Source organism: Uloborus diversus, chromosome 8, assembly GCF_026930045.1.
Source record: "Uloborus diversus isolate 005 chromosome 8, Udiv.v.3.1, whole genome shotgun sequence".
NCBI classification, from domain to species: domain Eukaryota; kingdom Metazoa; phylum Arthropoda; class Arachnida; order Araneae; family Uloboridae; genus Uloborus; species Uloborus diversus.
Window position 1 is genome coordinate 95,170,120 of NC_072738.1, and position 27,951 is coordinate 95,198,070.

The 27,951-nt window shown below is 31.6% G+C and overlaps 1 protein-coding gene across 1 annotated transcript; it reads left to right on the forward strand.

Moving 5' to 3' along the window:
• LOC129228226 (thioredoxin reductase 2, mitochondrial-like) lies at positions 1-27,778 on the forward strand. The gene is made up of 14 exons (XM_054862894.1): positions 1-127; positions 550-633; positions 1,001-1,057; positions 3,216-3,438; positions 7,717-7,792; positions 7,893-8,026; positions 10,259-10,278; positions 10,866-10,957; positions 12,123-12,291; positions 14,949-15,082; positions 21,622-21,717; positions 24,613-24,777; positions 25,035-25,129; positions 26,741-27,778. Exons 1-14 carry the CDS (start codon positions 46-48, stop codon positions 26,862-26,864), a joined length of 1,551 nt encoding a protein of 516 aa, XP_054718869.1. The 5' UTR covers positions 1-45; the 3' UTR covers positions 26,865-27,778.
• The last annotated feature ends 173 nt before the right edge of the window (positions 27,779-27,951 follow it).

Genomic DNA, 27,951 nt, shown 5'->3' on the forward strand with positions numbered 1-27,951 from the left:
AATTTGTAAACAAAAGTTGTACCATTTTTGTACAATGTTTTAGATATGTATCTTCACAATATATTCACAAGAACCCATTCTTTATGCAAGTGTCATTTTGTCCGAAAAATTAGTGCACAAATCACAGGTTTGTTTTATAAGTGTATGTAAATGTTCTTACTGTTTAGAAAATGAAGAAAGTTGACTACATATTGCATCACTTTTCATTTTTGTTTTATTTGGTGTTACAGAGACAGTCGATCTTCATTACCTTTTCTCAAACAACCAGGATACACCGCTAAGATGATAGATGGCTTTAGCTATAATTTTCAAATTTCTTAGAAGCAATATAATGTGGAAAATGTTAAATTTAGCATTTACAGAACATTATGCAATCAATATATATATTTTTTTTGTTCAACATTTTGTAATTTATAAATAAATATTGAATTTAAAGGCAGTTTCATTTTTCTCTATGATTATTATTATTTTGAAGTCATTGAATAGAGGAGAATTAGCCAGGAATGATGCAGAATATTTAATCTTACATTTTTAAATTAATTTTTTCAGAAAGAAAATTTGATAACAGAAAGTATCAGTATGATTTGCTTGTCATTGGGGGAGGATCAGGTGGCTTAGCATGTGCCAAGGAAAGTATGTTTCTATTTTCATAGTGACTTGTTTGTTAGATTTTTAAACATTATTAAATTTACTTGGACCTCTAAGTCATGAACCTCTGTTTTAAATTTCTTTATGGTAAATTTTAAATGTTAGTGAAATTCTCCTTTTATTGTGCAGTTTTTATTGCATAAGCAATTATAAACATACTGCAAAGGTACTTTAAAATGATTATAAAGTTTTCGTTTGCACTCATTAAAAAAATGTCATATGCTATGAAAAGAATACTTTTTAAGAAACATTGCATGCAAAAAAAGAAGTTTTTTTTTTTTTTTTGCTTATGATTTTTGTATTGTTTTAATTTTCAATGAAGAAAAAATACAATCATTTTTTAATATTTCAGCTGCACTTCTTGGTAGAAAAGTTGCAGTTTTAGATTATGTTGACCCATCTGCTAGAGGTAAGATTTTTAATGTAACCAGAACCGATTGAATTAATATTTTAAAACTTAATACATTTGATAAATAAAAAATACTAATATTTTTAATAATGAGTATAGTATTCATTTTTTAAAATAATCACAGTAATTTAAGTTTTTGAATTGTAAATCAAATTTAAATAAAACATTTTTGATTCTTATTGTTAGTAAAGATTTATGTTACTGTAGAAGTTATCATTTTCTGGAGTTAATTGTATTTTGATTGAATAATATTGCTTGATGATAATGCTTTAGTACGTGCTGCTTTTCAGCATGATTAGGAAAGACTTTTCAATGAAAATCCACTAAGAATCTGAATTTTGCAAGTGTTTTTACTTGTACAAATACAAAAGTGACGACCAGCAATAGGCTGGCTAGACTGATCCTAGTCAATTAACAATCCCCAGTGAAGATCAATGGTCCTCTTAAAACTATCTACTCCCTTGTTCATTACCACCTCTTCCGGTAAGCTGTTCCACGGTTCCACTACCCTGTTATAATGATAATTTTTCCTAATATTCATTTTAGCCTGAGATTAAATAGCTTATAACAATGATCCTTTGTCCTGTTTTCAGTGCTGAACTTCAGCCTGATAACATTTTTCATTTTAATAAATTTAAACAACTGAATCATGTCGCCTCGGTCTCTTCTTTGCTCAAGACGGTACATTTTTAGCCTTCTAAGCCTGGAATTATAGTCTAAATGAGAAAGTCCATTTATTAGCCTTGTAGTCCGCCTTTGAACCCTTTCCAATACATTAATATCTTTCGTAAGATAAGGAGACCAAAACTGAACAGATACTCCAAATGAGGTCTTACCAAACTTGTGCTTGAAATTTTAAAAAGTCTACTTACATCTCTTTGCTTCTCATTGCCTCATTACATAATGACTGATATTCAAATCTGCAAAGGGATTATAAATTTGGAAGAATTTTGCCTAATTTGCTTGCTAAAGTAAACTTTTCCTATTATTTCTTGTTGGGATGTTGCTGAAAATTCCAGTAGTTCACTTTTCAGTGTCTTGTGTTTCACGGCACCTTGGGAATCCTGTTCAGACTCCGTCTTTGATGGTTCTGATCCTGAATAAATTTCTAAATGTGTATAGGGAACTACAAAAATATCCAAGTAAATATTAATATTTTATGTTTGATATATTCATTTCTTTTAATGAGCAAACAAACGTTTTTGTAGCACAGACTCCAAGATATATTTTATAGACATGTTTGGGGACTACAAGGACCTCTTGTTTGTCAGCAAGAAAATTTTAAGCTAAGCAGCAGTTGAAACAGCAGTATTTACTGCCAGAGGTGCCCGATGGGAGATCACAGCACATATGCATTCATTCCATCTCTCTCTATAATGAACATACCCATGAGCGCCCGTATGCAGAATTTTATGTGGGGGGCTCAAGCATTTACCCCATGGTTTAGCAGGATATTTTCCCCATGGAAACCGATTTCAGTAGAGATTAGAGTTTTTTTAATAACTTATTCATAAATTGGTGGAGAATTCTTTTTGCAAAGAAAAAAGTACTAAAAGCAAGAAAGTTCTAATTTCTAAGGGGCAAGTGGGGGCTTGAACCTCCACTTGTCCCCCTATATGGGCGCCCATGAACACACCCATAAGCTGAAGACTAATGCCTGAATGTCAATTTTCATTAGATGTCCGTGTGTATGCATACCTGTATTTCATTACTCGACAAAGTTTTAAGTTTCATTTGGCAAATTGAGAATTCCCCCCCCTCAAAAATTTAAATTCGAGGCATCCCTCTTACTATTTGAAATTATGTTTTATGTGATTAATTGCTTTAAACACAAATGTTCAGATGTTAAATGCTCAAATTTGCATTTAAAACTTCATCATGGAAAGTTATTTTTTCTGTAAACACTACATTGTGTCAAAACTCGATCAAGCCAAAGTAATGGCTAGATCCTGGTAAAATTTGGTACTCCCTCACAAAAAAATTTGAATGTTTTCAAGGTATGAAGTAGTTTCCAAAAACAAAAGAAGAAAGAAACTTCCACTATTTTGGTGCCCCTAAAATTGTGGTGTACAAGTCCATTGACCAACGGGACTGTGCAGTACTCAGGTCCTGCATATTTATCTTCCATAATGTTGTTTACTTTTCTGTTCTCCCCTAGGAACAACATGGGGCTTAGGTGGTACATGTGTAAATGTAGGCTGCATTCCAAAGAAGTTATATCATCAGGCTGCTTTATTAGGGAAAGCAATAAAGGACTCGAAGAGCTATGGCTGGAATTTTGATGAAAGCAAAATAATTCATGATTGGGGGACTTTAAAAGACGCCATTCTTGGACATGTCCGTTCCTTGAACTGGGGTCATCGTGTTCAATTAAAACAGAAGTAAGGATTTACAATTACTAATATTATTGAATTTCTAACCCTTTAATATCTAATTCCCTTGAATTGTTTTTTCAGAATTTACACCATGAAAACACAATTTAAAATATTCAGTTGTATGTTGCGACATTAGTTATGATGAATGTTTGCAAAATAAATTAGATTTTGAACTAAGTTTCTATTAATAAAATTATCTGAACTGTTGTTCAATGCATATGAAGGTCCACATGCATTAGTTTATTCAATGCATGACATCTAAGACAGTTTTTAGTTAAAGGAAGATAATTTCCTATCTATTGTCCTTAACTTGAATAATTTTTATTGTTACCAAATTCAAATAGCTGATGTGTAAAACCAAATAAGAAGAATTAATAATAAAAAGAGCTTTTTTCTAATTTTTTAAAAATAATCTATTAATCACTATTGAATATGCTTTTGAACCAAGTAATAATGTAATTGTAGGACAAGTTTCAGAATTACATAAACATAGTATGTATTCTGACTTGTATGTGGACATCTGTTTTGCATACTTTGTGGAGTCAATTGTTTATAGAAAAATATGAGTTGATAATGTTCTGTAAGTTCTAAACTTTAATATTTAATAAATAATTTCTTCAACAAAAAGTGTAAATTATTCCACTGTTGTTTATGAGGTGTATTTGAATCCTGCGTATGATGACTTTAAAATTGCAAAATAACAGCATGTATTAATTAAATTTATCACATAGATATGGGACAATAAATTCTGCACTTGGTTGCCTGGGTTACTAAAAAAATACCTTCGTGACTACTTCTTTGGAAACAACAATCTTCTAGAATCCATGTTACCCTGTATATTTCTCAATAAAGTCTAGGACATAGTTTTCTGGCACATAAAAAATGTTCCTAACTCCTATGATTGTACAGTTTTTGAAGCTATTGTACATACATCATAAAAGGATGTACACGGGATATATTATGCATTTATTTGATAGGCACTCACATGCAAGTTCAGTATGTTCCCTGTCTCTCTGTTAAAATGTCTCTGTCTTCAAATTTTTACGTGAGAAATAAAAACAAATATGTAATGTTAGTGACATGTATTTGATATTTTCTTGAATTATAACTGGCATAGTAGTTTCACCTTGAATCTTTATTTTTCAACTGCTTGCCTTTGTTCATTAACGACATAGCTTTTATGTGTTTCATCTCTACTAAAAAGAGAGTACCTTTTCATATTTTGTTGCTCAGTACATTAAAGAATGCAATGGAGCTTTCTTACTGAATGTGATAGAGGTTTCAAACTTTTCATAATGTTACTTTATTTGAATGCTTATTCAATCGTTTAGTCATTAGCCTCCTAGCAGGGTTGATATTAAACCTTATACTTAAAAAAGAGGGAAGGGACCACAGTGGTCCCTAAGGTATTTTATAACATAAACAGAAATTCTTTCTAGATAATTATCACTGTAAAATGCTATTTACTCTAATATCCTTTTAATCTTCCTCATCTTACAGACAGTTGGAATTCTAAATGCTAAATACTGTCGACTGCCTATCAGTTGGACGGTAACAATTGTGCTTTGAAAGACAGACAAACTTTAAATTCTGCTGTGTAAAAAGAAGATCAGCATACATTATTACGCATTTAGTTTTTATTTAGTCAAAAAATAAGATGCATTGGGTAGGGGAAGGTGGGGTACCTCGGACCTATGTTCACTTTTTAATTTTTAATTTCATAATTTTTTGCCAAATCCAAATGCAAATACCTTTAGTTAAAACTTTATGATTTTTTACACAACATATAATTATCTTAAAAATTTATTTAACCTATTTCAATTAAATTAAGAAAAAAACCCCAGAAGAATGCAATTAGTACCGGGATACACCACCGGTGGTGTACCTTGGGACTTGGGATGGTGCACCTTGGACTAATAATTAACAGGTAAAGAAAACATGATTTTCACTAAGAACATCACTATTTATCAATCAGTAAACCACACATAAATTTAGAAATACATTTTTTATTTGTTTCAAAGATAAATAAAAATTTAGATCTTATTATCTTATTACGTTTCACTTTTTTAATAAAATAACAAGATGCTCTAGCTTCTGAAAACCATACTAAAGATTAGTTTTTAAGCTACACTTATTTCTATCCAAGATTGTAGTTTGATAAGTCAATTCCAAATGTTAACTTCTCGAGCTGCCTTTTAGATCCACCAGTTAGTATTGGGCATGATAGCTTGAACATGATATCCCTTTTGTCAACTTCATAAATGGTAGGATCTTGTGAACTTCTGACAATTTGGATCTTTCTTCAGATATTTGACTTCATATCCATCATCAGCAATAGAAATAATCTCTGCAAGAAAATATTTGATACTTTTCTTTCCAGCGAATTTCACCAATACAAAAACCCCAATCTGAATATTGACGTTATCTGGATCTTCTAGCTCATTAAAATGATGATCTGAAATATTGAATTCCTCATATAAATCTTCAATATTCTCAAGTTCAGACTCTGAGGAATAATAAAATTTTCTCTTAGCTGGCTTGGTAGGGTTTTTTTACTGTCTTAATTTGCTTTACTTTTTTCATTGCCCTTTCAGCCTTTTCGATTTCAAGACGCTCTTTCTCGGGTGTATAGGTCAAAATACAAGACTTCTTTTAGGTCTCCCCCTAGGAAACTGTTTTCTCGGTAGTGCCTTTGGATATGGCCTTATTTCTTCAGGAGTGACAATGCTTGGCAAAGAATCACTAGCTTCAGATGTTGACACACCAGTAAAATCATTTTGTGTGTTATTTTCTTCTTGCTTTTACAATGAGCATTCAGTGACATTTGATAGGAGGAAATCAAAATCTTGAAAAATATTTTCATTCAGTATATGTAAGCCAGTGGCCTTAAAGCCATTGATTATATTTGATGATGTGAAGGCCAGTGGGAATGCTCCTCCAACTAGTCCAACAAACTGGAGAACATGAAATTTTAAGAGTTGTAATAACTATGCAGAAGTGTGTACCTTGGACCAGTCCATGGTACATCACTTGTTTTGAGTTTGAGGTACATCACTTAGTTATAAAATACAAAATAGCTGACCCTTATGTTACAGTTAGGCCTAACTTTGTTTCAAGCACATGTTATAGCTAGAACATGACTGTATAATGCATGACCTACATTTCAGGATAAACAATATATGTTTCATAATAAAAATACATAAAAATACCTGGAAAAACTTACTTTTGAATTGTGGATTTCTTTTAATAATACTTCAATCAGATGAGCTTTCAACAAAACAAAAAGGTATGCACTGAGACCTCTGGTGGCAAATAACTTTAACTACATGTGTTGTTATTCAACTATTTTAATAAGCAGAGCTATAATCAGCCTATGTCCAAGGTACACCACTTACCCCTATATGGACTCATTCAGGAAGAAATTTAAAATAATAATAATAATAATAATAATAATAATAATAAAAACATATGAAATTGATAGGGGTAGTACTGACCATTTAGTCTTTCTAAGTACAGTATACTCCCAATTATCTGTGCTAATCACCAGGCGGCGTAGCACAGATAATCGAAAAACACAGATAATTTGAAAAATCACTTAAGGAATATGCAGGGTAACTATTTAAGGGGAAATTAGAAAAAACTAAATACTCACACAAACCAGGAACTTTTCTTCGAAATTTATTGCTTAAAAAAAATCGGTGATACATTTTTGTTTTCTTTGTTTGTTTAAATTGTTGCATATGTCCGTACGAATTTTTCTTACTGCAATTATTTCTCCGTAATCGTAACCTCTTTCACTCATGTAATCCAATAAATGTTCCACAGATTTTAGAGCAGTAGAATGTGAAATTGTATAATCTTCATGTTCTTCATCTTCGTTTTCGGTATCATCACTTGCGTTTGATTCAGTAACTAGTTCAATGATATTTTCGTCAGTTAGACATTGAAATCCTGATTCACATTCGTCGCTTTTAAACCACTCTTCAACATTTTCAGTGTCAACTGATTCGAAACCTTTGATTTCTTTAACTTCCTCAATGATTATCAATATTATCGATAACATCATCGAAGCTTTAGAAAAGTGATTCCGATATGATGCACGGATAATCCGCAAACTGGATAATCCGCACACGGATAATTGGGAGTATACTGTATTCAGCAATTTTCAGTCTTTTCTAATGTTGAACAATTTATTTAATTGTAAATTGTTAGTTTATTACATCCATTATTTTTTAAAAATTGCTTTTAGTATTGAGATACATTTCTTTCTTTTACTGTTTTCAGAAATGTTGATTATTTTAATGCTAAGGGCTCCTTTATAACACGTAATGAAGTGGAAATTCTTCATAAAACTGGAAAAGTAGGTTCTTCAGTTTTTGAGTTCTTTCTTATTGCGGATGTTTTCAGTGATGTAACCAGTTTCTATAAATTTTAAACAAACTCTCAATGTTTTCATTTAGAAAGAAAACTTCTCTGCCGAAAACATCGTTATTGCTGTTGGTGGACGACCCAAGTATCCTGATATACCTGGTGCATTAGAATATGGTATCACTAGCGATGATGTATTCAGTCTTGAAAAGCCACCTGGGAAAACGTAAATATCAGCTTAGATGTTGCATTTTCTTCCCTGTGCTTTAAATTAATGCCAGATTATTTTATATTCTTTGTATAAAAATGAAGTAAAGTTAATCAATTACATGATAATTGCAGTTACAGTAAATCCTCATTAACCTGGACCCTATCAAACTGGACTTCACTTACTCAGATAGCCATTTAGATGTACATAACTGTGAAACAAAAGACGAACTAGTACATTAATGTATTTTTGTGCCCCATATTTTGAATTTTTCTAATTGTAGTTTTGTAATTTTCTCTTAAGCAGTTTTATATTTATTTCTCTGAAATTCAAAACACAATTGTTGATATGTTCAGTAGTTGGTTTATGGACCATGGCTAAATTTATAGCTTATTTTATTTAATCCATACTTATATTAATTCAGACGACTTGGATCCCTTATTGGTTCGAATTAATGAGGTTCTAGTGTACTTTAATCATTGAAAACAAATTTAAAACAGTGAACAAAAATAAAATACTATAAATGGTAAAACATGTGTACTAAAATATCAATGTGCAAAAGAGCTACGCCTCTGCTTGCTTCATTGGACTCCCCAGAGCTCACAATCAGCAGAGTCTACTTGCCACTCCGTGATAATTGTCAAAATTGGCTACAATATAGTGACCCCTCATCAAAATTGGTGTTAGTGCAGATCTTAGCTCATTAAAGTTCTGGTTTTAAATGAAAAGTTTTTAACTATATATATATATATATATATATATATATATATATATATATATATATATATATATATAGTTATTAGCAACGCAGCAAAACTAAAAAGCCAAGTAAATATAAAATTAAGCAAACAGAATTTCAAATATTAAACAAATTATAAATAATTAATGATGATAAAAAGGAAAAATGCAAACAGCTATTAAGTAGGAAAAGATAAAGTATGAATCCAGAGCTCGTGACGTATATATCTCGACTCGGTATGTCTATAGACTGATCCTCTGGATATGTTTTTATCTTTATTTTATTGTTATGTTAACAACTGGAATGGAATTTTATCAGGTTGAACAATGGAATCGGCTTTGTTTACATAAATTTCAAGGTAAGACAATTTTGTTATAGGCAGGTACTGTCCCGTGGATGGCTAATTATCGGAACTAGTTTTCCTAATTAGTCGAGGCGAAACCCCCTGCTTTTAGTTTTAGGTTTGAGCTCTAGTTTATTGTTTTTAGTTTAGCAAGTGGTGCGTTTGCCCATTGTTACTCTATATTACATGTACTGGAGCTTAAGCATTCTCTTCTAGTTTATAGTTAAAATTTTGGTCTTTTGACCATAATTAATGAATCCTCCGCGGCTGATGAGCTCTTGATTCACTCTTTTTCTATTCCTACTTAATAGCTGTTTGCATTTTTCCTTTTTCTCATCATTTGTTATTTATAATTTGTTTAATATTTGTAATTCTGTTTGCTTAATTTTATATTTACTTGGCTTTTTAGTTTTGCTGCGTTGCGCATCTATGGGCTCTTGGTGTGGTCTTTTCAATATTTTTCACTTTTATTGTTATTATATATATATATATATATATATATATATATATATATATATAATTTTTCTGACATATGAGGATCTTGGGAATGGAGTGAGTTTGTTTAAATGTTCTGATCTGATTCCAGTTCTACCTGTCTCAACCTTGGGCAAACTGACTGTCCAGAGGAAGTAAACTTTACAGACGGACAGGCACTTTTATTCACAAGCATAAATAATTTTTTGAATCATTAAATTGAAAATCATTTAAATACATTAAAAATATCATTTATGTGAAATAAATAATGTAATCCATTTAGCCCAAATTACCTTAATAATACATTCTGCAACGTATTATTATGGTAGTTAAAATAATATTCTCTAATTATACATTCTGCATCATAAAATACATTTCGTTATAAAGTATAGCTAAATACTTAAAGGTACTTAGCTTAGAATTGCTGTGTTGAAAATAATGTTCTCTAATTATACATTCTGCATCATGAAATACATTCCATTACAGAGTATAGCTAAATGCTTAAAGGTACTTAACTTAGAATTTCTGTGTTGAAAATTAGAATTAGTCAGTTAATCTGTTAAAAATTAATTTCTTTGGAGAAACTTAATAGATTTCAAACATGGTGGTATTGATTTTTCATTAAACTTCTATGTTTCTTCATTTATGATTAAAAGTTTTTTTTGTTCACATTTTAATTTTGTTTTCTTTTTAGGTTGGTTGTTGGTGGAAGCTGTATCTTTTTCAGTTCTTTGTCAAAAGAATTTTTATATAGCAATTATAGTATTTTAAAGAACTTTTTACATTGTTAATACAATGAAACCTGTTTAAAACAAAATGTTTTTCCCAAGTTCTTGCAAAAATTAGATAGTTTGAGCTTGTACTATAAGTTCAGAAAAATATAAAACCTCTAAACCTGGCATGACAAACTATTCATTCATTCCCTCCCAAACAATTTCATTTATTTCTAATTTGTGAGAAATTTTGTTTGCAACAAAAATTTACAAGTTCTGCCCACTCCAACATGATCATTGCATGTCTTACCTTTATTACAAAATCAACTCAGATATCTACAATAAAATTATAACCAAATTGAATTGTATTTTAATTTTGCTAAGTTTTAAAAATATCTTTTAGGTTTAAGCTATTTCAGAAACGTTTTTTGTCTTTTGTGTTCATTGTGCATTTCTGGCAAAGAACTGGTTTAATACTGCAATAAAATTGTAAAGATAAAATACTATATTTTGACCAAAACATTCAACTAAAACTTTTCCCAAGAACTTGATTTCTCATATTGGAAATTTCCTTGACAATTTCTGTAGATGTTGCTTTGGAATGTGCTGGCTTTCTTACAGGGCTTGGATTTGACACAACAGTCATGGTCCGATCTATCTGTCTCAGAGGCTTTGACCAGGTGATTATTTTTTATTCAAGCATTTCAAAATGTTTAAAGTTTTAAAAGACAAAAAAAAAAAAAAAAAGATTTTTTTTTGTTTTATTGTTATTATTATACACTTCAATTTTCAACTATTGTGTGGATGGAATGACTTTTAATGAAAAGAAAAACTTGTCTAAAGTAAATTGAATACAACATTTAATTGTGCACAAAATTTTAATTTGATTTTATAAATATGTAAAGTTCTGTTTTTCTATAAAGTTTGAACTTTTTTACTTAATGCATAGCCAATATTGAACCTACTATGAATTTTTGTGCTCTGAAATCAACCCAACCCCAAAGTAATTTGAAAAGTTCTTCTGTAATTATATTTCTGTGTGTGTGTGTGTGTGTGTTTGCACCCAATTTCTGCATTGATATTCTGTAAATGCTTGTGAAATGACAATTAATTTTAAGTAAACACTTTGTCATTGTATTTCATTTAAGTAATATTAATGATGAAGGTAGAACTCTTATTGCATGTTTTATGTAAAGAGTAGGTTCCAAATCTACTAAAAAACATTTCAGACATTTCCTAACACTGTACCAGTAATAATAATGAACTGGTACTTCAGGCTGTTTGATAAATCTGTCAGTAATTGAGTTGTCATTGACTAATACTTCAAAGAATTTTTGAAAATGAAGTGAAATTTTTTTGGAATATTGAATATTAGAGCTCTTCCCCAAAATATAGTCGTAGGCTATCTTTGAATGAGTGCAAGATGGTCATAACCAGTTGGATAAGGGATCAGTTTGTGTATAGAACTGTCTCCCTCCCTCAAAGTATATTAGGGTTTGTCCCCAAGAGGGTTAGTAGCTAATTTTTTTTTCTTAAACCAATATTTATCTAAATTTTTAAACTGTAAAACTAACTGATTAAAAAAAAACCCTATAGCAAACACTGATAATAATTTTAGAAAGTGCATCTGTTGTCTTCTTGAAATTTATAGCAGCTTAGAGCTGTAGGAAGGAAGTGTTTTGTTGTCCAATGAAATTCCTGTAACTGTTATGACCATAGGTTACATACTTAGTAATGTAAAAATTACATCATTAGTTTAAGTCTTTACTTGGTAATTATGATTATATGCTTTCATTTTTCTTCCTGCTAAATTGCAAATCGTAAAGTATGTCTTTAATCTTGTAGCAAATGGCCACTCTAATTGCAAATCACATGGCGAATGATGGAACAAAATTCCTGCATGGATGCATACCCTTAAAAATTGAAAAAGCAGCTGATCTTTTGACCGTGAAATGGGAGAGTAAAGACAAGCAACTTCATGAAGATACTTTTAATACTGTTCTATTTGCCATTGGTAATTTCATTAACTTCTTTTTTAAGCATATTCCAGAGTTTGAACTAAGCGTGATCTTGCTTGTATATTATTTACTTTTATATGTAAAAGTTTAATTTTATTAGGTTGTTATCAAGCAGCCTGTTTCATTTACCTTTAAAGTATAATAAGTTTGGAGCAAAGCTTTCATAATATAACCTAGATTTGCACTGCAAGTTTAAATCACATACAGATATTAGAAAAAAGATTTCCGAGTTGTCTGTTTTCCAAATAGAAAGACTCTTCTGTCTTAAGGTTGATTTAACAATAAGAACATTACTGCATCCATTTGAAGGAAAAAAGAATACTTATATGTCGCTCAATATTTTAAGAAGTCAAAGATATAATAGATAATTTTGTTTTCACTATAAAAAAAAATTTAGTTCTTGATGGTTTTGCAGCAAAAAGGAGATAGCTCCAAATTTCAATTTTTTAAAGCTCAAAACACCAAAACACATTTTTTTTAAATAAATATTTGATATCACTTCTTGTATTACTGTACTAAAAAGCACTCAGGGAAAGAAATTAAATATAAGTTATTAATCAATCTATTTTAACCTGAAACTAAGTAGTCGTAAAAATAATTTTGAAAAAAAAAATCATTAAAAAAAAATCATTTTTGAAATTAAAATATCGAGACCCTCATCATTTAGCGCTCCGCTAAAAAAACTGCACTTTTGTATGTGAGTCGCTAAATAGGTTTGTCAATTCAGTCGCTAATTTTCTTTTCAAATATCTTTTATGCATGTGCTATGAACATTTATCTTTTTTCTTTAACAATCCAGAATCCACATCCTCTTAGAATATAATTAAATTGAATATTTATTCAAATGATTTCTGAAAAGTTTGTATATTTTGACTGAAAATTTATGAAACTATGAGCAAAAAATGTCAAAAACAATGGAATTTTGTAGAGAAATAATATATTGTATTTTTATGAAAATTCAGACATAAGTTACACAGGAAGACATGTAAAAAAAAAAAAAAAAAATTAACTATGCATTCTACGATACTAGGTGACCGCAGGAGTAACCATAGGGTAAACTCCCTGCAGGGTAACTCCTAACTTCATAAGTAAGAAAATTTTTTTATGAGTTTTGTATGGCTTTTTATAGTTAACCCTAGAGAAGTCGCGTTTCCTCTTGTTACGCTGGTGCTTGCGCTTCAGTCTTTTTCCCCGCCCCGCGGTAGCGATCCGTGAGACGAAAGCAGAAGAAAGGAAGTGCCGGGGAGAAAATGACACCCGACTAGGATGGCGGGCTATTGGTCTAAATGACCAACATACATTTCCAAAGGCTATGCAACCTTGAAATACCGAAGAAAATTCTCAGAACTAAGAGTGTGGGCTGGGGAGAGTCTGACCTTCAGCTACCCATTATTAGAATAAGGGGTGGTGAGATAGAGCAAAATATCTGACAACAGGCGGGGAATGGACCGAAGCGCGACTTCTCTAGTGTTCAAGTTTAAAAATCATTAGCTGAATAGTTTTTAAGTTCTTCCGAATTTTAAAGTGTTCATATTATACTGTCCAACCCATGTGTGCATAACAGCAAATGATAGATTTGAATTAACTCACAAGAAATAAAAACAAAGATATGATTTTTCAGATTATTCCACTTACTTGTGATATAAGCAATTTAATCCTTTTAATGGGTTTTCAATTTTGGACAATGCAAAAATTTTAGTTTTTTTTTTCTTTTTTTAGCCTACTTTTCCACTAAAGTCTAAAAGTCAGAGAAAGAAGAAAAAAGCATGAAACAAGGCTTAATGCATCTTGAAAATATCGCAAAAAAAAAAAAAAGTCAAAATGAATAAATATTGAAAAATTAAAAATTGGAAAGTAGGGTATTGAGATGGATGGAAATGTTTGTCGGTCTGTCACCCTCCTGTCTGTTTATGTATTCAGTTTTTGGCGGATAAACTCGAAGTTCGTTATGTTTCTACATAAAAATATGAGCAGACAATTTTTTTTTACAATGAAAATTATTTAAGTTGATATTTTATTGTTTTTAGTAATTTTGGAAAGTACATTAATTCATTTAAAAAAATATTTTTTGGCAACAGGAGGAAAACAAACTTTTTTTTTGTTGATATGAAGTATTTATTTTAATGAGCTTACTAATTTTAATTATTTTTTTTCTTTTTGAAAGCGGTTAAAGTTTTTTTTTTAATGGAAAAAATTGTATTAGCTGCTTTGTTTAAAAGGTGCTGCTATTTTATTTGTTTGTTTGTTTATTTTTTATACATCTAATTTTTTGGATGAGTGAGGCATATTTTGTTCCTAGAAATCAGCTTAAAATATCAAAAAAATATGTTTGAAACAATTTGCTATTTTAGCTATTCTTGAGAATATTGATCAGCTACTAGAAAGTAGATATGGGTAAACGAAAAAGTAGGCTCGTTTAGTTCTAGATGGAACTTCTTGTTTGAATAAGTCCCATGTGTTTCATCTTTCGTCATAGAAGACTGCATGCTTAATTTGAATTAACCATACATGTGGTGAAACTAAATAATTATTAGCAGAATTGCACTCTCTTAGGTTTTAGAAATTTGTCACTTTGCTTAGTGTGAAAAGGATTTCAAAAACTTTTATGATGTATTCCAATTACTTTTTGAAGTTTTAAATTTTTTCTTCTTAGGAAGAGAAGCCTATACTAAAAATCTGGGTTTAGAGAAAATAGGTGTTGAATTTCATCCCGATTCTCGCAAGATTGTAGGTCAAAATGAACAAACATCTGTTCCTAACATATATGCCATTGGAGATGTACTGTTGGTAAAGTAGCCTTGAAGTTGTTGTTGTAAGACATTAATGTAGTTTATCATATAGCTTATTGAGAATTAATGTGCTTGGTTCTATATTAGTTAATTTTCTTCCACAAACAAATATTTTGGTTCTAATCCTTATCTTACGAGCAATGAATTTGTTGATTACTATATAGTTTATTAGAAAGATTTTTTAAAAGTAAATATAATTCTCATTTTATATATAACTGTGCTATCATTATACTTTTTTCATATAAAAATAGTTTTTTATTCAATCCATTTGCTTGGATGTGTGCACACAGTGTGCAGGTGTGACCTTACATTCAGGGGCGGATACAGATAAATTGTTTGGAGGAGGCACGGGAAATTGAATAGCCCCCACTCCCCATCTTTGATGTTTCATAACAGAGTTTAATGACTTTATTTTTAAATGTGCGTTTTTTTTTATTTCTTTTTTTTTGAGCAATCACGATTGCTTATTGTTCTCATTTGACAGCCCTTGACGTTGGGGTTCCTTTTTCAGCTTGGACCAGCAGCACCACCGCCCACCGGCGGCACGGCTGCTCTGGTCCTGAATCCACTTCTGCTGGGTGGTGGCGTCCATGTCCTGCACATGCATGCTCATACACCCTCGCCTACACGCGCGCGCCTTTACACACATACACACGCCGACGTGAACACATTCAAGCCCGCACACACACAACTATACACACATAACCACCCAGGAGGAGGGACATGCTTGGGGGGAGAGCCATTTTTAGATACAAAAACTCGAATGAGTAGGGTTTTGTCGCAACTCGTGATTGCGAAAAACATAATTTGAATTCAAAATTTCAGAATTCAAATTAGAGTTGATTGGAGAAAGAGGGTCACAGGTTTTTTTTTAAAATTTAATTTTGAAAGTACAATTATTAAATTCTTAAAAAATTTTTTAGGATTCTTCAGGTCAATGAATCTACTTCTAAGTACATGAATATTATGCACTGATATACTGTGAATGTGGACGGAAAACATCTTTAACGTTTCAAGCCATTTTTCAACCCAATATAATGTCACCGAGTCAATGAACGGTTTTACTTAGGAACATTGTCATAATGATTATAATACGAGGGCAAGGTTATTAAATAAACCCATACCTCACTTGAGATTTTTTAAAATTAATTTATAAAGAAAATCATAACTTCATAACATACGAGTTTTACTGAAGAATTCAGAAACTATTTCTGTGTGAATTTCAAAACAGTTGCTGATTTGTTCTTAAAGCCATGATACAGTTGAGATGACATATTTTGATAGTACACGCCGTTTCCATTAACCCATTAATGCCGGTTTCGAAAAAAAACAATAAACTGTGATAATTTTATTAGTATTTATTTATTTTATGTCTAGTAAGTGCATTATATACAAATTTAATTTTTCCCGTTAAATTTTCTATTTTTATTTTTATGGTAGATTTTTCTACCAACCGGCGTTTGTATGGTGTGAGCACATTTTGTTTGCAAATTTTACATTTATTGTTTGATTGCAATAATTGCATTGATTACCACTTATAATTATTTATAATTGTAGAATATTACTTACACTTACATAAAAGAGTTTTCTAATTACAATTTCATTTATTTCAAAAGAAAAAAGAAATGTGTTTATTTTGTAAAATAAAATGTTATGAAATATGAACTTGAAAAAATCAATACTAAAAATGTAGTAAAATTTCGAATTGAATATATTTTTAACCGAATATTTATGCATCACAATCTTCTCGGAATGAATAGCGAATCTTCTTTTCAAAAAGTCTGGAACATTCGCCATTCTTTTACAGCACTTTGCAGAAATTGCCCCCCCCCCCCCCCACAAGAAAAGTGACCTCCACATTTTTTTTTTTTTTTTGCAACAATTTCTAATACCGTATTCTTCTACGGATCAAAAAGGTCTATCCGACAGATGCACTTGCTATGTGTTTCAATAACTACGATATTGGAATAATAAAATTATTTTTCTCAAAAGCATCTCATTTACTGCTTGATTCACATCATGTCCTGAATACTTTATTGCTTGTAATTGCTACTGCAGTACTGCCGTTCCATTTTACAGCATCATCTTTATTGCAGCATTACCACATGCTGTTCTTGGTTGATTGTGTGTGTATTTCTTCATTTCATTTCTTGAACCCAATGGAACATACATTTGTATACTCTTTCAATGTATAAGTTGAAAGAATATCATTTAGCATAGGAATAAAAGTAAAAAATTTTCTATAATGGCATGCGTTTCCTCTGGTACTTAGGTTCTTATTATTTTTCCATACTGTACCAATATACTATACAAATACTATACCAATACTAATATTTTATGCTATACCAATTCATCTAGGTGACGCAATATGGTACCGAAAAAAATAAAAGTCCGTATTACGAGAATAACACCCACAGCTTATATTCAAATCTAATCGAATTTCCTCTTATCAGCTTTTTGCGTCCATGACGTCCATAATAAATTAACAACACTACTAAAATACTTAAAAAATCTTTTAAAAATCTCACTTATTTGTACAAATTTTAGATTAAACACTTCATTTGCCCAAAGCAAGACAGTGACTACATATTCGCCGGTTGGTACAGTTTTCTACCATTGAAAGTAAAAGAGAATTCATAACACGAAACAAAGATAAAAACAACGTTTTAAAAGTATATCTGAATCAAATACACTGTTACAATTATGGTACAATTTTTAAACCTTTTTGAAATTACTAAAATACATGCAAAACTTGCATTTTACTTTTTGACGGAAGACGAATGCTTTTGGAGTTATGATTTATTCAAGTTTTAAGCCTACTGTTACGACCGTTTTTAACCCCTTGAGGACCAGCGCGCGGAAAACAAAACGCACTCACGGGACCGAACGCTCCGCAATGGAACGTCGCCACGGGCCCACGCACTTTGAGCTGTTAAGCCTAATTTTCCTAAAAAAATCATATAAAATCAGAATTTCAATATAAATACTCCAAATTTATAGGATATGTAAATAATGTATAACTACTTAATATTTATTAACACCAAAGGTATAACACTAAAATAAAAGAAATAAATATGCAAAACACTAACCTTCTGTATGCACACAAAAATAAAGGATACGATACGCAAATAAACATATGAACAAATACCATTGAAATCAGAATGAAAAAAACCTGTGCTTTACTAGTCTTTATGAACTTAATTTTAAAAATTCTGCTGCGTGTGGTATAGTTCAAAACAAGGATCGACACACAGTCCTACGTTGCATATTTTGCACTCATAGTACGAAGTTTGCCTTGACTTTTTTTTTTTTGCGCAAACGACGCATCGTCTTCTAGCTTTGTTACCTTTTCCATCAATGTAAATTTTCTTAAAATGTCTACCGGATAATCGAAAAGGTTGAGTGTCCGGTGATTTTGGAGCTATCTTATGAGTCTTCGGTTTGCTAAACTTATCAGTTATTTGATGAACAATTCTAGTTCTGAATTCCAAAGCTGATAGTTTTTCTCCTTTTACTTTCGAATATATAATGTTTGCGTTTAGAAGTGCCATATCTAAAAATCCAAAAAACAGTTTTTTATACCATTTAACTGTTTTTCTGAAAGCAGGATAATGGTGAATGACTGAATCACCGCAGTCAACGCCTCCCATGTTTTGATTGTATTCAACAACACACAATGGCTTTGAAATGTCCTCTCCAGTCTTTCTGTCTTTCTTGCCGACTGGCACAATAACATTGTCATGAGCAGTTGACAGCATTAAAACAGTTTTCTTTTTGTCCTTAAATGCAAATAAGTTCACACAATTTTTCTGCATCACAACAGTTTCATTTTTTTTTTACATCAGGAATGATTTTCGGCATTCCTTTTCTGTTTCGCATGACAGTCCCACACATGTTTGTGTTGTTTTCATGCAGATATGAAGCAAGGTTTGGGGACACAAAAAATCTGTCTAAATATAAGTTGTATCCTTTTCCCAACAGATCTGATAAAAGTGTTTTCACAACTCTCTCACCGTAGAGACCTGCAGTTTGAATGATCTCAGTATCCTTTCCAGTGTAAACACAACAGTTCCATATGTATCCTGTCTGCGATTCACACAATTTATATATTTTTATTCCATATCTCGCTCTTTTAGATGGTATATACTGACGAAAACTTAAACGTCCTTTCCAACCAAACAGAGTTTCATCAATGCATATGTTTCTTTCAGGCGTAAGTATGGACTTGAAATTTTCTATTAGTGCAGTTAGTACTGGCTTGATTTTCTCCAGTTTTTTCGCTTCGGCATCGGAATTAAAATGCAGGAATCTCAAAATGTCTAGGAATCTGTTTCTTGCCATAGCCATGCTAAAAAATGGTGTTAAAAGCATTGTATTTGTAGAAAAATACATTTTTAAGTTAGGTTTTCGGATGATACTCATTAGAATTACTAATGAGAGAAATATCATAAGTTCATCCACTGTTATGTTCTGAAAAGGCTTGATAAGACAGCTAGTTGAGGGTTCAGATTCACTTTGCTTTTTCTCGATTATTTTCTGAGCAAAAGCATTTGTTTCATTGACGATGATATCTAAAAGTTTCTCATCAAAGAAAGGGTTAAAACAATCCAGTTCAGTCACTGGCTGCGCAGTGGTAAAATTTGATCCAGTTCTCACCGAAAAGTCAATTTGCGGAATTTGTTTTATCTCTGAAGACCAATTAGTGGCAGGCTCAGAGCAAGCATCGCCTGCAACCTCTTCATCATAATCATATCCTTCAGTTTCTGAGGAAGATGAACCTTCCGAACCACTATAATTTCCTATATCACAGTCACTATCTTCGCTAGTTTCGGAATCACTTTCATTCATAATTTTACTAATTTCACTCTCCGTTAAATATCTCGGTCTTTTAGCCATGGGTTACAAAATTGAACTAACTACATCTCTTGCACATGCCTCAAAAATCCCACAAAATACACCCTGAAGAACCCCTTCTCCCATCTTAGCCATCTGGATTCAATAATCGAAGTTCAGCAAATGAAAGAAATGAATAAGAAAGAAGCGAAAGCAGAAAAGAAACCGAAATTAACATGTACTTCCAAATCAAAAGTGCGCTTCTAAGGAGCCATAAATCCTCAGACCTCTGCTAAGCACTTTGAGAAATATTCAATTCCCTCCCCCTCTCATGTATTAGTCAGCTAGATATAGTTATTTCATTACTGCATTCGAAAAAAGCAAAGCAATAAACAAACGCGCTGGCGTCCTTTTAACTGTCAGTTTAAAGAGCCAGAACTCCCGGTTTGTTTACATTAATAAATCTATCCTCCTAACCTATCAGACAGCGCGAAACTAAAACTAACGCCTGTACATGAAGGTCAAATACCATGTGACTGGAGTATGATGAAAGTTACAACCATTTAGCGCCATCTATTATCATTTAAAAATTCAAATAAATCGTTCCGTTTTGAAAACGCGCCCACCTGCCGCTGGGATGTAAGCGTCGACAAGAGAGCGTCGCGGTAACGTGCCGCTGGGAAAATAAGACAGGAATCGTTCTGTCACGGCGGCGTGCCGCTGGGTTCGAACGGGTTAACAAAGATACAGTAAACATATTTTTTTCCCTTTTTGTGATTATTTACTATGTAAAATGTACAGCTATTGGGGAGATAGCATCATGTGAGGACGAATTATAATTTTTTTCCCGGTTGGTATATTTTTGTACCAACCGACATGAATGGGTTTTCCAAGAAACTACCTTATTATGATTTCTTTCATTTTGCATTTTTTATAAGCTGAAAAAGAAATCTATTAGTATTTCGATAATAGGTTCCTGGATCAAAATTACTCTTTTATATAGGTGCGCCTAGACATTAAAAAAAAAAAAAGTTAATTATTGATTCCATCAAAGAAGAATTAGTGAAGGAATCACGATAATACGGTCCTTTTGAAGTCAAAACCCGTGAGTTAAATGTATTCTGCAACTCTAGGCGTCTGACTCCAGTAATACTTTTTTAGGAAGCAAAAATACTTTTATTCAAAATATGCTGTGTGTGTTTTGTGTTTTTTTTTTCATTAACTAGGTTAAAAAAATGCAAAAGAAAATTTAATTAAAAGCAATAAATAAAATATTGAAAATTATTTATCCTTTGGGGGGAGGGGCACGGGCCCCCTGTGCCCCCCTAAATGAATGTCAGAATGCCACTACTGAAATTTTCAGATTTTGGAGTGACTGTTAATGGATCAAATTTGAAGTTTGGGAAAAAATTGAACAAATTGGAATTCTGGCATTTTTAAATCATGGGATGATTAAGAAAGAGTTGGTCTATAATACGCTCATTGAGTTTCAAGAGAGGTAATTAATATTGTAGACCCACAGTTTAAAAATATACTTCACTGTGGCTGTTACTACTGTGTTTTAAACCTTGAAGTGGCAACTACTGAAGCACTGGTCACTACTAGTGTTTTACTTTACTGAAAAATGTCACACAAATGCATTTGGGTTGAACATTCTTATCATTCTGGTTTGTATCATGGTAGCATTTCTTTTTGTATTTTAAGGGAAAACCTGAACTCACTCCAGTTGCAATCAAAGCTGGAAGATTATTATCTCATCGGCTCTTTGGTGGATCTACTCAAGAAATGGATTATGAAAATGTGAGATTATTTTTCTTTCAAATGACATTCTTAGTAGTTTTAAAATTAATATTTTCTCATATGTATTGGTTTTCATCATTTGATAAATATTAAATAGGCATTTAGAATGCATAAGTTTGAAATTAAGAACATCATATATCATGTGGTGCTTCAAACTTCAATTTACTGGCAAATTGATTCTATACATTTATTTTTAAACTAGAAAATCGCCAAGGTATGACGGGTGAAAATTACTTCTACATTTGGACAAAGCAATTGCCTAGGGTAACACCCCTCAGTAATTGGTAGGTCACCAGTGATTGGCACTTCCAACTAAAATATCCTAAAATAAGATTCTTATCCAATCTTTTAAAAAGTAGAAAGCTACACACCCATTGAAAGTACAGTCGGACCTCCATATATCGAAGTAGCAAATTGCCGGAAAAAAATTCGATATATAGAAATTTCGATATATAGAAACAATCTTATTTTATCATAAAAATATCCTAAAACATTAAAATTAAAACTAATTTTCGTGCATGAAACCCAACTGCTAATTTAAACGAGTATCGGATTAAATGAAAGTTAATAATTAAAAATTTAACAGAAATTACATTTTTGCTCCTTCATACACCTTCATTCTTCGGAAATTCAACTTGAACCACCACAATAGGGGATTTTCGTTTTAACAATGTAATCGAGAGAAAAGTAAAGAATCAATCTATTTAACTTGAATGATTTTTACTGAAGCTAAAAATACTAAGAATGATAATCAACAGACAAAAGGGATAACTTGAAACTGATTTTAGTGTTACTGGTTGCAACTAAGATTTGAAATAAACTTGAGGGAATGTAAAAACTCCAGAACGGAACAACGACCCTATCTACACACCCCTGAACCCCATATTCCTTATGAGTTTCGTAGCAACCTTTAGTGATTATAGTTTTCTCCGCTAACCTTCATTTTTCATAAGACAAACAGTCTAAAGTGGAAAAAACCTACGAATGTCTCGAAAAAAATTTCGATATATAGAGACTTTTTCGATATATAGAAACAATTTTTCTTTGTAGTGAACATAGAAATTTGCTGGGATTTCGATATATAGAAAATTTCGATATGTGGAAGTTCGATATACGGAGGTCCGACTGTACATTTATTTTCAAGATTATGAGTTCAATTCATGTTACTAAATGGTAGCAGTGCATAGGAAAGAGAAACAATTGTGTCCTGAGTCAAATCAGACATTTTTGTTGTAAAAGCTTCTTTTTTGGCTTAAGGGAAGCATGCACATCAATCCATTAAAATCTGACTTAAAATATATTTTAAATTTTGGTTGTTAAAAGTTTTGTTTAGGTGAAAGGTGTTACTTTGAGTGGGTATACATATATTTTTGTCTCTTTTTGGATTTTTGAAGTAATGATAGATGCCAATTAGTGGTGCTTCAGTTTTGATAGTCCCCTGTAATTGGCACATGTGCTAATAGTCACTAATGTGTTGTGCAACGTTTGATTTCTGATACTTTTGCAGCAACAATACTGTACGGGTTGTGTACTACTGATTTGAATCCTACAGAATGTACTGTTGAATTTTTAAGCGAAACAATAAAAAACCAATATGTTTGACCATCACAGTCAGATAAAATTGTAGAGAATCCTTTCATTTATTATGCTCCCTTAGAATTATCAGCTGATGTTACTTTTTCTGTGGAAACAGCTATAATTCGCAAAATTAAAACCGCATACTGACTGATGAAACAGCAATTATCTCGATATATTTTTCCATGTAAATCTAAATTTATTTTTATTTCTCTAAAATACTTTTTCAAGGTCAAGATGTGTGATTTAATATTAATTTATGTAATAAAAACTTTAAATTGACATGAATTATGTTTCTTATGATGATAAAATTTGTATATTATCCAAAAGTAAAAAATAAAGTGATTTTCCAGTTCTATTAATATGAGCCAATCACTGGATCACAAGATGTCATACACTGCAGTATCAGGTGCAAATTACTGGTGATTTTGGTAACTTTTTATACATATATTTTTTAATGAAAATTTCTTTTCAAACATTTTTCTTTTAGTGAACTAAATAGATGCAGAGATGTACATTCTTTGCACAAAATATTTGCAAATTAATTTTTTTTTCCTAGGAAATGAAAACGGAGATACGTTTAAGGACAAACTCTAAAAGTGCCAATTACTGGGATAGTACCCTATTTGGTGATATTTTGATTGGTGAAATTTTAACCCTAATTCTAGTGGATTAATTCTAAATTCCAGTAGATGGCGTTCATTGTTGACCACCTTTTCGTTTCTTCTTTCTCCTAAAATGAGTCTTACCAGTAAAACTGTTAAGTTACCGGATCCAGTTCAGCCTTGTCAAAATAAAGCATTTCCCTGCACATCAAACATCACCAAAAAAAATATAAAATTATCGAGTTACATTGTTAGTGACGTCATTAGCATTACTCGATGAGTGAATTGGCTATTATATATCTGAGGGCTGCTTTTAATATATATAAATAACTCTTTATCATGCAGTCATAAAGTTTTCGAATATTTGTTGTAGTATTGTATTTCTAAATTAATATGCATGTTTCCTGATAATTTGAAAAAAAAAAAAGTTATAAAATTAACAATTTAGAAATATGATCTCTGCTATGTGCCATATAACATCCAGGAAAAATGTTCTCAATAGAAAAAAAAAATATTTTCATTTAATGCTGCATGCATATTTTTTTTTTTTTTTTAGCATTGTACTTTCCCCTAAAACTACAATATTCTGAATTTATTTAGTTCAAATAAACTGGTTATTTATCATCCAAAGACTCACATGTTTCATAAGCAATAATTTTTCTAGTCATCAACTGTTTTTAACTTATAAGCATAAATTTTGTGCTATTTAATGCAGGTAGCTACTACTGTTTTCACTCCTTTGGAATACGGGTGTGTAGGTCTTTCTGAGGAGGAAGCTATTCATAGATTTGGTGATAATCAAATTGAAGTCTATCATGCATTTTATAAACCATTAGAATTTTCATTACCCCAAAAGGATGCCAGTCAATGCTATATTAAGGTAAGCCAAATAAAGCAGAATAGAAATATTGTTTGCTTTTTTTTATTTACTGTTATTTAAGTAATAATAAACTGAGAATGTTAACTCAGAACAGTTTATTCAAGAGCAGAGTCATATAATTTTTAACTTCTATAAGAAGGAAACATCCTTCAAAACACCTGGGTCAATCTGTTTCGACTGCAATGTTAAGTTGTTTACACACAGCCTTTATTATATTTTTAATTTTTTTAATGATAAAAATCATTTTATATTTGTAGGCCATTGTATCAAAAACAAATAAAAAAATAGTTGGATTGCATTTTTTGGGTCCCAGTGCCGGAGAAGTGATCCAAGGATATAGTACTGCTCTTAGGTAAATTTTTATACATATTTATTAGTTTGTCTACTAAAAATACATAGTTTTCTTCAGAGCTCATAATGTTTCTGAAGTAAAATTCGTTGATATTAAGACTGTTAATGTCCACTACTTCAAAAAGTTATTTTGTTATTCTGTTAAGGTGAAAAAATAGTAGCTAAATATTAAAGTTAGCGCCAAAAGACTACTTAAGTGACTTTATAAGTGTTGAGAGTGGTGCTGCTGCTGATCGCTTAAAGCACTGTATATGCACTCTTAAAAAATATAATTCTTATTCTTTAGTGCGCTTGTTGTTTTTGTTAGAAGCTCACTTACAGCTGATACATTAATCAAACATGTTATGAATGGACTAGACTAATTAGAATCTTTTGAATGTTGCAAATTCTGAGAGTTTTTGGTGTCACATTTACTTAAAACCTTCCATAGAACAAGCCCAAGTAATCAGTCTGATCTCAGACTGGAATCGACACTCTCCTGTCTGGGGGAGGGATTTTAGAAACTTAATGTAAATGCCTTTTTGTATGTGTTTTATTGTTTCTCCCCCCAAAAAAATATTGAATACAAATCCTTTGCCTCCACCCCCCCCCCCCCGGAAATTTTTGACATGACGGGCCTTGTCAATGAGAGTAGAAATTTGTGAAGGTATAACTTTGAACTCTATAACCTCTTTAGTAATTTTGACATTTTAAAATTTATTAAACTGAACAAAATGAGATGGGCCAGTCATCTCATGTGAATGGAAAGTGATAGAGCTACTTTGAGAGTTTTCAAAGCAGTTTTTTTGGACAACAATCAAGGAGTAGTGCAACATACCAGACAGCCCAGTTATCACATCCAGAGACTGCAGTTTCATTCTTATTAGAGATCATTAGTCTGGATTAGTGAAAAACTGAGCTGGAGGCAGATGTCATCTCATTGAAACTAAGAGTGCCAACACCGCACCATGCTGCAGACAGGGATGTGTACAGAAATTTTGAGGCCCATCACAAATGACTTTTCCAGGGCCCCTCCATTTCACACCTAGTTTTGAAAATATTGAGCCCCCTTCCGGCTTGAGCCCGGCCAACAGGTGTCTCTTCTCCACCCACTGTGCACGCCTCTGGCTGCGGACACTTGCTGGTGAAATATATTTACTTTATCTACGAGTTGTTGGAACTCTCAGCTTCAATGATATGACATCTACCTCCAGCTTGGTTATTCACTATTTCAGGCTGATGAGTTCTTATAAGAACAAAACTGGTGTCTGGATGTGATTACCAGACTGTCTGGTATATTGCATGTAGTTCTGCCTTAGCCCTGGCTTAGGGGCTAAATATACAATTTTAGTGTTATTAAGATCAAAAACTGGAAGTCCAGGGCCAAGAGAAGAACAGTCTGGATGGATCTTTAAAGAAGGCCAAGGCTGTCAAGCCAACTATGATTATTATTATTATCTCAAACTTTAAAAGAATTATTTCTTTATTTTCTTTTTGGGAGTACATACTCATGTGTACTTATAGCGGAACCACATAATGCATAAAACCCTTTGAATCACTCAATCTGGACTACACAAAACTCATTGAAAATTTTTGCAATTTTGACTCCAATGTATTTTTCTAATTTTTTCAGGTGTGGGTTCACTTTGGAACATTTACAACAGACAGTAGGCATTCATCCAACATGTGCTGAGGAGATTGTAAAGCTGAATATCACAAAAGCATCTGGCCTTGATCCAACAGTTACAGGTTGCTGAGGTTAAGCTGCCCCTTATATTCCAAACATTCCTATGGAGACAATTCCCCTTCCCTAAAACCCTGTTACTTCAAAAAAATTTTAATATGGACACTTTGAAAAAGTGCTTAGAGTTTTAAATTCAAACATAGTCATTTATTTTTCTTTGATCAATATCAATCTTTCATTTTGAAAAACAGCATATAAATATTATGGTTTAAACAGGCCCCCTCAAAACCTTTTGATGAGAAAAATAGTTTAAAAAATGTTTTGTACAGATTTGTATAGCTGATATCAAAATGTGCAAAGATTTTGCATTGAGATATCATACTAAGAAAATTTTACTCATTGCAAACTGCTCATTTTATTTATTGTGCTCATACTTTTATGAAAAAGAATATATCTAGTAACTAGGAGCCTATAATAGCAAATCTACCAAGAACTAGTTGTTCGGAAAACTGTTAACTAAGCTTCTCAGGAAGCGCAATTCAATTTTAACCACTCTCAATCTGACACATTTGTGTAATTTCATTTAAAAAAATTGTTGTTAGAAAATTTTAAGCTAGGGTTCAACAATCTAATTTTTTTTATGCACACGCACGTATATTAAAGCAAGTTTTTTTTTTCAATGAAGAAAAATGTTCTGAAACAGGAATGTTTGGAAAAGGGGGTAGCATACATCAATTATTCATTCTAAGATGTAATTTAGTATTCATCATAATTAATGTGATATTTTCTTAGAATGAAATGATTAAAATATTTTTCTGCTAATTCAGATAAATGACGCTATGCTCTGAAGCTGAAAAAGTGGGGCAAAGCTGATGCTTTCTGAATTTTAAATCAATGAGCTTTTGTAAAAAAAAAAGGATTACTTACTAAATGTATTGTAAAGTAAAATGAACTAAATTTGGTAATAAACAAGGTATTTTTGTATGATATTCATATTAATGCTTCATATTCATACAACATATTTTAGAAAATGTCATGTAATCTAATGTGATCATTAAATTCAATGATTACATTAGATTACTTATTTAACTAATTCAAATAAACTGAAACCAAGCGAACGAGTCAGGTTTTAAACCTAACATACTAATTTTAAATTAACA

What these genes read in the sequence shown, in the direction of transcription:
- LOC129228226 (XM_054862894.1), top strand. Translation starts at nt 46, where the DNA reads ATGTATCTTCACAATATATTCACAAGAACCCATTCTTTATGCAAGTGT. An exon ending in CGTGTTCAATTAAAACAGAA is followed by an intron (nt 3,439 to 7,716) that starts GTAAGGATTTAC and finishes TACTGTTTTCAG; the next exon opens with AAATGTTGATTATTTTAATG. An exon ending in AAGAAATGGATTATGAAAAT is followed by an intron (nt 21,718 to 24,612) that starts GTGAGATTATTT and finishes TATTTAATGCAG; the next exon opens with GTAGCTACTACTGTTTTCAC.